The sequence below is a fragment of the Amblyomma mixtum genome, chromosome 7 (assembly GCF_055824585.1).
Source record: "Amblyomma mixtum isolate Tamu chromosome 7, ASM5582458v1, whole genome shotgun sequence".
In the NCBI taxonomy this organism is placed as follows: domain Eukaryota; kingdom Metazoa; phylum Arthropoda; class Arachnida; order Ixodida; family Ixodidae; genus Amblyomma; species Amblyomma mixtum.
Window position 1 is genome coordinate 5,850,157 of NC_143018.1, and position 12,000 is coordinate 5,862,156.

At 46.1% G+C, this 12,000-nt stretch overlaps 1 protein-coding gene across 4 annotated transcripts in view; it reads left to right on the plus strand.

Moving 5' to 3' along the window:
• Positions 1-12,000, plus strand: part of LOC149334847 (uncharacterized) — a 221,262-nt gene that overhangs the window by 111,493 nt on the left and 97,769 nt on the right. For all 4 annotated transcript variants that reach the window (XM_089551475.1, XM_089551474.1, XM_089551476.1 and 1 more), the window contains 3 exons: positions 3,144-3,337; positions 10,004-10,145; positions 11,214-11,258. In XM_089551475.1, the coding sequence (XP_089407601.1) occupies positions 3,144-3,337; positions 10,004-10,145; positions 11,214-11,258 (381 nt within the window). The remainder of the gene's footprint in view (positions 1-3,143; positions 3,338-10,003; positions 10,146-11,213; positions 11,259-12,000) is intronic.

Genomic DNA, 12,000 nt, shown 5'->3' on the forward strand with positions numbered 1-12,000 from the left:
CGCGCAAGTACTCCACTTAAACATTATGTGAACAAAAAGGAACCACGAAATGCCATCTCACGCGTTAAATTACAGCATGAATATGCCAGTGGTGTAGCAGGAAAGGACCTTTTTACAAGGTGCATTTAGCGATGCAACACCCGAGCCAGTTAAAGATTTGGTCGGGTGTACATTCAAGAGACGTGATACGACGCGCCGCGTCCAGCCACGTACTCATGTTTAGCATTCTTGGAAAAATGTTTTCAACATTTGAAAATTTTAGGTACTATTATGGAAATATTCAAGGTAATAATCCATTCTGGTAATAATCCATTCTTCCTTCGCTCGCATAGAGCAGTGGAGACTGGCATAGAAAACCAATGGAGAGAGCTTTTGAATATAGCAGAAACGTTAAAAGCAAAAAAACACAAGCTGCCGACCAAAGATCTGCGGAAATATTATTGTTGTCGTGAAATCTCACAATATATGAAAATTTGGGTGCGTAAATCCGTTCAAAAATGATTTTGTCCGGAAGTGTTGGGCATGTTGTGTCAAGGAAAGAGCAGCACACACCATGCGTGTGGCCTCTTGATTTTTCTTTGGTCAAATGTTTAGGGGAATCCCCCAAGGTGGAGTAGATTTGTAATAAGGGAGTAATTACTCATTGGCATCCACCCGAGCGCCGCCATACGGCTACAAAGGAAAGCTGTACAGCTTTCTCAGAAACTTCGTAGTTAAAGAAAAATTCGTCCTGGTCCGGGGTTCGAACCCAGGACCACCGCTACACCGGAGCAGTCGCTCTACCAATTGAGCTAACCAGGACGGCAAGCTTATGGTAGGACGAGAGCGAATTGAGCGAGTTATTGATCAATTCGCTCTCGTCCTACCATAAGCTTGCCGTCCTGGTTAGCTCAATTGGTAGAGCGACTGCTCCGGTGTAGCGGTGGTCCTGGGTTCGAACCCCGGACCAGGACGAATTTTTCTTTAACTACGAAGTTTCTGAGAAAGCTGTATAGCTTTCCTTTGTAGCCGTATGGCGGCGCTCGGGTGGATGCCAATGAGTAATTACTCCCTTATTGCTTTTTCTTTGGTGCCTGACCCGTTTGCACTGTATTCCCCCATTATACATCTGCGCCAAGTAGGCCATACTTCGCCCTTTCTCACACCATCAAGTGGAGGTGTCAGCGTTGCGAGGAGAGACGGCCGGTGCATCAAACTGCGCGTCAGTGACAAAGTTTCCAGTGCCGACTTTGTTGCTGACGAAGATGATAGATTTAGTTTCCAACTACATAGGGCAGTATGCGTCAGTACAGCAGTTCTTAAAACGAGAGTGGATGGGATATAAAAAAAGGAAGAAGGGTGAAATTATGAGCGTTGCCAGACAAACATTAGTATAAGGTCACGAGATTAATGTTACAGGAGGAACCGAGCTCACCTAAAAACTCTATAAACTTAACGCGCGGCCTTGCTTCGATAGCCTTCAAATTTTCTACTGGCGTGGAAAGCTTTAACCAATGGAATTGATCAGTCTTTCCATCTTGGATTGAATTTCGTGACGAGACTAAGTCAAATTCTTTTTTTTTTTCCGATTTTCGTGCTTTCTCTTCTTTGCGCTTTCTCCAGAACGCGTTCTATTCCAAGCACCAGGCTTCTTGTTTCATGCCGTTCGGCCAGCCCTTGCAAACAGTGAACTCGATTGTCGAAGAGCAGAAAGTCATAAGGAGAGTCGCTGAAGCTATTTTCTTTGTCTACAAACCTCAGTTTTAATGAAATCTGCATATGTGACACCCTTGAAATGCTATCTGTCGTCGACTAACACAGTTTATATCATGGCTCGAGTTCCGTTTTGGCAGAGTGGGACGTCAGAATCCAAAATTGGTATCGTCTGACGGCACCTGAGAAGCTTTGAGAGCGCACACTTTGTAGCGCCTCGAGTCATGCATGTGCGCAGTACACCATTAAAACAGCGCAAGTAGAAAAAGGAAAAAAGAAACGAGGGACTTATTCTCTGGAAGTTTGTCCCTGTCCCTGTTAAAACAGCGCTATAGTAGAGGATCAGTTTTCTTAAAGAGACGCTGAGCACAGCCCCACCCAGTTATTGTTTTTAGTAAAAATCGATTTTCTGGCCCTCTGTGGATGTGCCGATGCCTCTCTGGAAGCAAAAGACGAACCTGCTGGTAACAAAATTCTATATAACATTTTTCTCGCGGACCCGCTGCGGCGGCTCAGTGGTTAAGGCGCTCGTCTACTGAGCCGGAGTGCCCGGGTTCGAACCCGACCGCGGCGACCGCGTTTCGATAGAGCCGAAACGCCAAGGGCGCTCGTGTGCTGTGCGATGTCAGTGAACGTTAAAGATTCCCAGGGTGTCTAAATTGTTCCGGAGACCTCCACTACGTACTCTCTTCCTTCTTTCACTCGCTCCTTTATCCCTTCCCTTGCGGCGCGGTTCCGGTGTCCACCGATATATGTGAGACAGGTACTGTGCGATTTGTTTTCGTCAAAAAAACAAATTTACAATTTACAATGGCGGTGCTGCCTGGCTTTGGAATCCGCGCTGAATCCACATTATATTCGCAAAATCCGTCGGTGATTTTATTTTCTGCTCTCTCTAGCTTATGAAGACATCACTTTCAGTGAAAGAAGCGTTATTGGAGGGTTTTAGCATAGTGCGGTCCGCGTTACTGTACCGTGATTCGCTACCGGGCACCACCAGCGCTCACGCTGATTGGTCCCGAACCGCCAAGCATGCGCGCAATTTCCGGCACTTGGCGCTATCTAGTGGCGCCCCGCAGAAGCAGATCGCGCTATGCTGTAACTCTCTAATAATAGTTTTCACGTGACGTCACGGGCGCCATCTTTGGGTACTGTGGCTATACTACTGTGTATGTATGTATGAATATATATATATAGCTTCCACAGTGTACACTGGAACGGGTTGGTGATGGGCGGGTTAACAAAACGCCGAGGCTTTCGCTGCGGTTTCGGGACCCAGAGATGGCGGCCGCTGTGATGTCGGTGTATTGTCTTAGAATGTGGTAATCTGTCAGTCGAGACCGACTTGAATTTGTCCCCAGCGTTCCTTTAAAGCTTCGGTGTGCTCTTTATCGCGTCTCACTCATCAGCTGAGCTTGTGTGGCCACTGAATTCCAACTCTCTTCTCGCAGCTGGTTCATGGGTACCGAAGTCGAGCACCGAGAAGGAATTCATCGAAGTGGACATCGGTAAGAGCGCCAGTCTGTACGGCATCGAGACCAAAGGCGATGCTGCACTCGGAGCATGGGTCACTTCGTTCACGCTCATGTACAGCCTGGACGGCGTCGCCTACAGCCAGCTGTCCAACGACGACGGGTCACCCAAGGTATGGGCTCGAACTCGTCCAAGACAAAAGGAACCAATGGTGCCAAAAGAAATGTATCTATTGCGAGGACCCGCACGTTGTCTCAGTGGCTTTGGCGTTCGGCTGCTGATCCCAAGGCTGGGGTTTGGTTTGGTTTGGTTTACTGTGGCTTAACGTCCCAAAGCGACTCAGGCTATGAGAGACGCCGTAGTGAAGGGCTCCGGAAACTTCGACCACCTGGGGTTCCTTAACGTGCACTGACATAAGACTGTGGATTCGATCCCAGCCGCGGCGGCTGCATTTTGATGAAATGCAAGAACTCCGGTCTGCTGCGTCATGTCTGCGCACGTTAAAGAACGCCAGATGCTCTAAGTTCATCCAGAGTCCTCTACTATGGCATCCCTCATAACCCGGATGTCGGTTCGGGACATTAAAACCCACGATTTGTAATATTGTACTGTGTGAGAGTGAAATGTATCGCTTGCTTTCATCGGACACAAGGTTCACAAGAAGTGCTTTCTGCATGCTTATTCTCTCTAAGCGCATGACAGGCTTTCTAGAGGAGCGTGATTTAAAACTCTGTGTCCTTATCGATGTGATGATACTGAGGTCTTATCTCTATGCTTTCGATGCTGCTCAAGAGCATTACGTCTAGTTCATATATCGATTCCTGATAGAGATCTAGTTTGTTCGGACCACGCGGCCTATGTTGACTGCCACAAAACCACTGTGTGCGTCCACGACGTGTACACGTTGACTCGCTGCAATGAGTTCGGTATCTATGTCGCAATGTTCCGATTTTTTTTCTTTTCTTTGCCCAGTAAAGCTGCTATTTAACACTGATATGTTATTTCAGCCCATCTAAAAGCTCGTGTTCATAAGAGACCTTGTTTAATGCTGCTGAATTTCTTCTGCAAAATGTGTTTTTGTAAAGCCACTGTATCAGAAAATAACGTCAAAACTCTGAAAAGATGACGAACGCATGTGAAGTAGATGTGGCTGCTCTGTAAATACCGGTTTAATTTGCTCTATTCAGAATTTACCTATTATTTCCTTTCATTTATTTTACCTTCGAGGCTTTCTCATTACACGGGACTCATGATAATTCATCCTGCAACTCGAGATTCTACAACTACATCCTACAACTCAACAATATTCACAAATCATAGAGAGAGCTAACATAACATTCATGGCTTCCAAAGGAGGACAGAATTCTCCCTAATTTAGACTAACAGTGCGACTTAGGTCGGCAACAAAAAATAATGTCATATTGGACGCGCTTATTAATCTGACCTCCGTTCTAAGAAGTAATATCGGATCGCGTTGCCCCCCTTTACCCCTCATCACTTAGGAGGGCCCCACTCCATCTGTACCCCTTTAGCAGAGAAGGCATATTTGCACCGGAGTGCGTTCACACTGGTGACATACTTACCGCACCACATTCAGCTATTCCGGTGATGTTATTTATGTAGTGTGTACAGGGGCTGCACCAGGCTGACAGTATTTTCGAGTTCTGGCGCCGGACCTGCAAGAATTATCTTCTGCAACAAACACCGTGACAAGAGCGTGCAGCATCTTTTCATAGCCACATGGCTGAGCTAAGGTGCCTGTCACTACTTACTGCCTTGAGTGCAGTCATCGATACTGTATTCAAGGCACAGTACGCTGACCACGGGGAACTATGCTTCTGAATTCATAAAACCGCTTGATGCGCTTTTCTCTCGAATGAAGGCAGAGATATGCCTAAAAAATTCTCTACCGACTAATAGCCACCAGATCGGTAACACAAGTTTGAGCTTTCTGCTGTCCAAAGAGGCGGCGCAGTTCTCATACCCACCTCAGTTTCACCGCGTTCGTTTACGATAGGGCCTAAATCGAGCAAGCAAGTGATGGCCTAGGGACCAAAGAAAGAACTCAGCTTCGTTTCAGCACTCGAACAAAGCTCGTCAGAGGCCTTTCTCCGAGACAAAGAACTGGCGCCCGAAGAATAAAAAAAAAAGGCGGTTATACAACGCCGGCGCGCTCTGCGCGAGCACGTCTGTTTCGTTTCGAACGAAACTGGACCGTCGCAGAGTGGACACTGGGTCCCGCCCGGAAGCAGAGAAAAACGGACACGCCACTCGAGATGAGTGGGATGTTTGAGTCTTCGCTACACTATGGGGCAAAGAAAGGGGAAACACAACAGTAGTCTGCTATGGAAGGTGCAGCTATGGGGTCTGGACATCGGCAGCTGAACTAACAGAGCGTCATTTTCAAGTGAGAGTTTCTGCACAGATTGGTTCACGGTTGCTTGGCTACCGTCTTTCCATTTAACGTGATTGGCTAGTTGGAGGGCTGCTGACCATTCGCGATACGTCCAAACCGAAAAATGTGTATTTGAGAAAATGAACTGCGTAAGTTCTACCATCTCTTACGCTGCACAGATTTATCGGGGCGGACAGAGAGGGCCCGGTTCCTCTCAAAGGATGAGAGAGCCAGAGCATTTCGTGGTTCGGTCCGGTTGTCGCCGATGATACAAGACGCTACAAACGGGCACTATCGTTTTTGGAGCTGAAAAACAGAACAAGATCAACTGACGCAGTTGGCGGGTTGATGCGGTAAAAGAGGAAGCAGCAGGGCCTTTGAAGTGCGCACTTCCAGAATGAAAGGGATCCCATTTCTGCACGGCGATCGATGCCGTGTGCGGTCGCACGCGAGCCCTAAAACTAAGAAAAAGGAAGCGGGAGAAAAACGGGAGTGCAGGAGGGCGGTCACATACATTTGTAGATGCCAAATATTCTCCCCCCGCCGCGGTGGCTCAGTGGTTACGGCGCTCGGCTGCTGACCCGAAAGACGCGGGTTCGATCCCGGCCGTGGCGGCTGAATTTCTTGAAGGCGAAATTCTAGAGGCCCGTGTGCTGTGCGATGTCAGTGCACGTTAAAGAACCCCAGGTGGTCGAAATTTCCGGAGCCCTCCACTATACGGCGTCTCTCATAGCCTCAGTCGCTTTGGGACGTTAAACCCCAGCAAACCAAACCAAACCAAATATTCTCCGACTACTCGATGCAGTCAACGCGAGATAGTTAATCACACACACACACACACACACAAAACTGGCTGGAGCTTAGCTCAGGTTAAGCTTGGATATCTCGAAGCGAAAAGCTGCGGTGATCCGCGATAAACACGCGCTTGCGTCGAACGTAAAACGATGACGCATAGCGCACGGCAGCGTTAGCCTGTTCTATGGGCAAGCGCGCCTTATATACCCCTCCTTTCAATGCGCACTGCGCGCGGCTGCGGCGAAAGGTCAAACGGTGGCGAGGAGGAGAAGTGGCGGCGCACATGCGCAGTAGCCTGCTCCGACATACGTCGGCTCACGAGAAGCGCGGTGTTGACTAGCGTAGTGAAGCTTTTCGCTTCAAAAGCACTGTCCACCTACCTTTGTCTTTTGCAGATTGGTTAGTCTCCTCCGAGGCGCGCACACATGCACGCATGCATTATTAGTACTGATCCGGGGCGATGATGCCCGACAGTCCCTCTCGACGATATTCCTTTTGTCGCCAGGGCGTGCACCGTAAACTGCTGCTCCCAGGACTGTAGTACATTTCTCCTAGCTCGAATTCTTTTTAATGCTAACATTACAGCGCTCTGGCCAGGCTCTTACAAAGCTCATGTTCGGTTTGTGAAGTACGCCGCCTCCTTAAATTTACGAGTAGACGCTTTTCAGGAAAATGCTAGGCCACTTCAAGGGACTTCCGGAAAGTTATAAAACAAACAAGCCTAAAATTTTATAAGGATATACATGCATACAGGAGTATATTGCGCGAAAGACCCGACAGAATTGCTATCAAATTCCAGTGTTTCGTAGAGGTTTACTACTATCCTGTAGTAACGTAAGGAACGCTACGAAGATGAAAAAAAAAACGCAAAAAAGAAGGGAATTAAAATGTAGTTACTATAAAAAAGTTCTACACAACTACAGACTAAAAAAGTAGTACAGAAAGCTAGAGTAATTAAGCAAAATTCCACGAACCACAGAAAAACCTGCGTTACGACAGAGGGACAAAAAATTGCGTTATATTTTTGACACGGTTATGTCTTTTCTGTCATTCATTTCTATCAGTTCTGTCATTCAGTTGAAAGCGATGATCACGGAGTCCTTTCTGGTCTCGTCGTCACAAATTTGGGTCAAATGGTGGAAAAACTTTAAAATGCAGTTTTCTGGATAGAAAATCTGTCTTTTGCACCTGTACAAACATTCTGGTTGCTTTCGCTCGAACTTCCCCCAGAGCTCACCATAGTTTTGCGAGTTTTCAGAGTTACATGGCTGTTTATTACGAAAGTATAATGAAATGGTGAATTTCGCATAAGGCGTACCTCTCACCTCCTCGGTAGGCTGTTCGCTTACTATTAAACAAACATTCAGTCATGCGTCATGCCTAATGTAAAAGAAAGTGTACAGTGAACATTCACATCAGAGCTGCCATGAAAATATAAGCGAAAATCATATAGCTTCCTCATTTCTTCGCACTTTCACTAAACTTACTTTCACTCCTTGGCACAAGCTCCAGGCCACCGCCACAGCAGGCAATTGCTCTGCTAACTACCTAACCCAGATGGCTGGCAAGTAGCAGGACGACAACGGGTCGATTAATCATTCCGGGTTGAAGCTAGGCTATTCCACTCGTATCAGAAGAAATCCCACAAGTGAAGTGCAGTTATACAGCGAAAGTAATTAGAGTTGGCCGCCGCGGTGGCTCAGTGGCTATGGTGCTCGGCTGCTGACCCAAAAGACGCGGGTTCGATCCCGGCCGCGGCGGCTAGAATATCTTTGGAGGAGGAATTCTAGAGGCCCGTGTACTGTGCGATGTCAGTGCACGTTAAAGAACCCCAGGTGGTCGAAATTTCCGGAGCCCTTCACTACGGCGTCTCTCATAGCCTAGTCGCTTTGGGACGTTAAACCCCACAAATCCTAATTAGAGTTGGTAATTTTTCTTGAGTTTACAGCTGAACTCACGTCAGTGTTAGTCTTTATTATTGATTCGTTTGAGAGAGAGAGAGTAACCGCTTATTAACATCATTGCCATCATTAACAATAAGATAACCAGTTTTCTACGTAGACACAACATTTTGTATTATGTATTTTGTATTAACGCAACAATTTCTATTATGTTGTACTACCATCGTGCACTATAGGTCATATTTCATTACTTATGTAAACTGGATTGCATTTCACATTATCAATTTTTGTTTGGTGAAACATTTTTGTTTACTGATAAACTTAATGCAGTAGGTCAGAGATTGTTTTTGTATTATTACAGTTGAAATTAGTTATTTTCCTTTTCTTTCTACAGAGAGATTAGAGTGTAACCTAAGACGGTGTGTATCTTCCTGTATTTGTACTGATGTGTTATACTTGGGTCTACGTATGATGTATAATCATATGTACACTTGCGCTGCCTCAGCTGTTAGGAGGGCATAGCCAAGTCAGACCCCATCCGGGCGTTTTGCTATTGCCTCCTGAGCCAAAAGATAGAATACTCTATCATCGCGGTAGTGTAGTGACCGCGTGGTAGGGTACCGTTCGGTCACTACGAGATGTACTCTTCACATCAGGCTAGCTTGCTCATTATTAATGATACAGCCATTCCTGCATTCATCAACATATTTAATTTACGCGGTGGCCTAGTGCTTTGAGCATCCGCCTCGCATGGGGGAGGTGCGGTGTTCGATCCCCATTGACGCCGGGTACCCACCGGTCATACAATGGTTACAAGCTTTCCCCTGGCCAGCAGCTCGGCTACATTGGGGTGAAATGCTTTGGAAACGGGCCTTTTACCCGACCTCTATCAAATGAACATGTCTTGTGTCATGGCGCTTTTTGGCCGCACATGCCATCAGCCATAAAAATAATCGTCAACATCATCATTATGTTTAATCATTCATCGCACAACTTACTTATGTACTAAATAAATATCCATCGAACTCTCCCACCCTGATTCATTTGCAAAACGATCAGTCATCAAACTCGCAGGCTCACACATATTCACTCACTCACTAACGCTTTCGCTAGCTCACAGACTTTCTTCTAAAAGGAAGCGCAAACCAGACGACCACAAAAAAAAAAAAAAAAAAAAACGGGACGGAAGATGAATAACTTACAAATCACCCAACTCGCCATCTTGCTTCATCCAGTTACTTATCTCAGTAAAAAGTTGTTCTCCGTCTATTCTGCAGCTTCGTTTATGCTTGTCCGGCTACAAAGAAAGGAATTTGTCACCGAGAAAATTGCGTTTAAAATCTTCCCGCATGTCGACTCAAACTCGTGGCATCTTTGACGAAAAGATGCGATTGCCATCGTTTCGAAGTGAATGGTAGCGTTGCGTAGCCTCGGCGATCCGCGGTTGAAAACCGGTGTTGAGGAATGCATTTTACTTGCGGAATGAGCCGGTGATGGCGACACCTGTATTTGTGATTTCGGTTCTTTTTCTGGCTTTTAATAGCTCTATTACAATAACTTATTATAGAATGGTCTCTCTGCGATTAGAACGCGGTACCCTATCGATACAGGGCAACTTTTGTTTGTACTCACTGCACTTTTAACTCACTCGTCCACTCAGCCACTGCTCGTCCACTGGTTCAGTCACTCATACGCACTCACTCACTACTTATTAACTCGTTTACTAAGTCTCCTTACGATGCTCCAGATTCTGGGGGCCAACCACGACGCCTCGTCTCCGCACCGGCAGTACTTCGAGGAGCCGTTCGAGGCCCGTTACGTGCGCATCCATCCGGTCAGCTGGGAGAACATGGCGGCGCTCAAGTTCGACCTCCTCGCCTGTGCCATTGGCAAGTTACTCTCTCTCTCTCTCTCCCCGTCTGCTCTTCTCCCTCACACTCACGGGATTTACGCTCAGTGTGCAACTAGTTCGCACATACGCCAGTGTTGCACCGGTAACTTTTATTCTTTGTCCATTTACGATATTGCTCAAGACTCAATGAGTGTTATTACAAAAGCAGGCACAGGTTGATGCACGCAAAGTGAACTCGAAATGTAAAAAGGTACCTGCTCAGAAAGAATAAAAAGCTGGAAAAAGAGGCACAAGCTGCACAAAGCCGTACTCCAGTCGTACTATTCAAAGAAAGGAAGAGAATTCGGAAAATTTATTTCTGGCAAACGGCGAGATATTTTTAATGGGGGGAGGGGGCGGGGGGGCTCAGCCGGGAAGGGACTTCTGGCGAAAAGCGAAGATCCGCATGTCGGAAGGTTGAATTACGTCGGGAAAGTTTGAATGTTTTACGCACCAAAGAACTGTCGCTAGGAAAGAAGATAATTACAGCAGCAGCCGGCTGTAGTTGCGCAGCCTACAGAAGAGCGACCGAGCGAAATCTGCGAATTTGCGTTCCTACGTACATTTCAAGTAATTATTATGTGGATGCTTTTCCTCGAGCAATTTGTACAGGACATTTAAGCTGAAATTGCGTCTAGCGGTGAGAAACGAATATTGCGCGCCTGAACTATACTCATTACACGTCGTGACAAATGATGGCTGCGGGTTTAAAGAACACTAGCAGTTCACTGTAACGTGAATGCTGTTGCGCATTGTAGTTGTAGTTATCAAAGAAATAGATTGAAAAATGAACAGACAAACTTGTTATGACACTTGTGCAGTATTAGCTACAATTAGGCAACAGTGCACTCCAAACGAAGCGGAATGAGAGCGCGTCGATCAATGTGTGTCGGCGTCCGAGGCCAGTACTTTCAGGTTTTCATTTCATTTTATTTTTTCGCTGCCCTACATCATCATTTCTAGATTCCTCGCTGATTTATCATGACAGCTACAGCGATACCGTGTAAAGAATTTCTCATTTGTCATTTACCGTTTGTGAAATAACTTTACGCTCTTCATTTTCCAGAGACATTCACGGTTAAGCCTATTGGAACACCAGAGTCACATGCCAGTAAGTACACATCTGCGTATCAATGCTGCGGTTTAAATTACTTTGACAGGGAAAAAAAAGTTGTGCTGCTTAAAGAAGCGTTTACTTACCACTAGTGTCGCGAATGCGCCACACCGATGGCACGCCTTCTACTCATTACTACCTGGAGCTTATGTACAAAGCATTGTGTTCGTAGAAGCTAGCGCTTTACAGCCAAAACATTGGGCGTCACTCTTTAAGAAAAAAAGGGATCGCGATTGAGCGACTTCCAGCCAGCGTCCAACTATTTCTTATCTCATTTTCTGGGAATTATTTCGGGCAAAATGTTTTTTGTGTTTTTGCCTTCGGGTTCGTTTGAGGAAGAACTCGAAATAGATACACAAAATTGACTAAATGCATTTGTTGCTGGTTGGCAGCGTAACCAAAACTGGAGCATTATCGCCGCTCACAAAATTTTGATATTGGCTTGTGAATTGGGTGAGTTAGGTAGCATAATGCGGATGTAAAGATTCTTTCTTCAATTCCTTCGTATCGCATTGACGGACTGCGATGAACTAACTGATCAATTAAAGCATTACGAATAGCATTTGCGCCATTTTTTTTTTGCAAAGGATACGCACACACTACTGTTATGCAATGGCGCTGCTATGTTGTGTAAATTCTAAAGAAAAAAAAACATGCGCCTAAGAAAGCGGCTGTTCCTTTTAAACGATTCGTACTTCGTTGCTCTGTGGAAGTTTCCCAAACTTCAGCCATTTTTTCA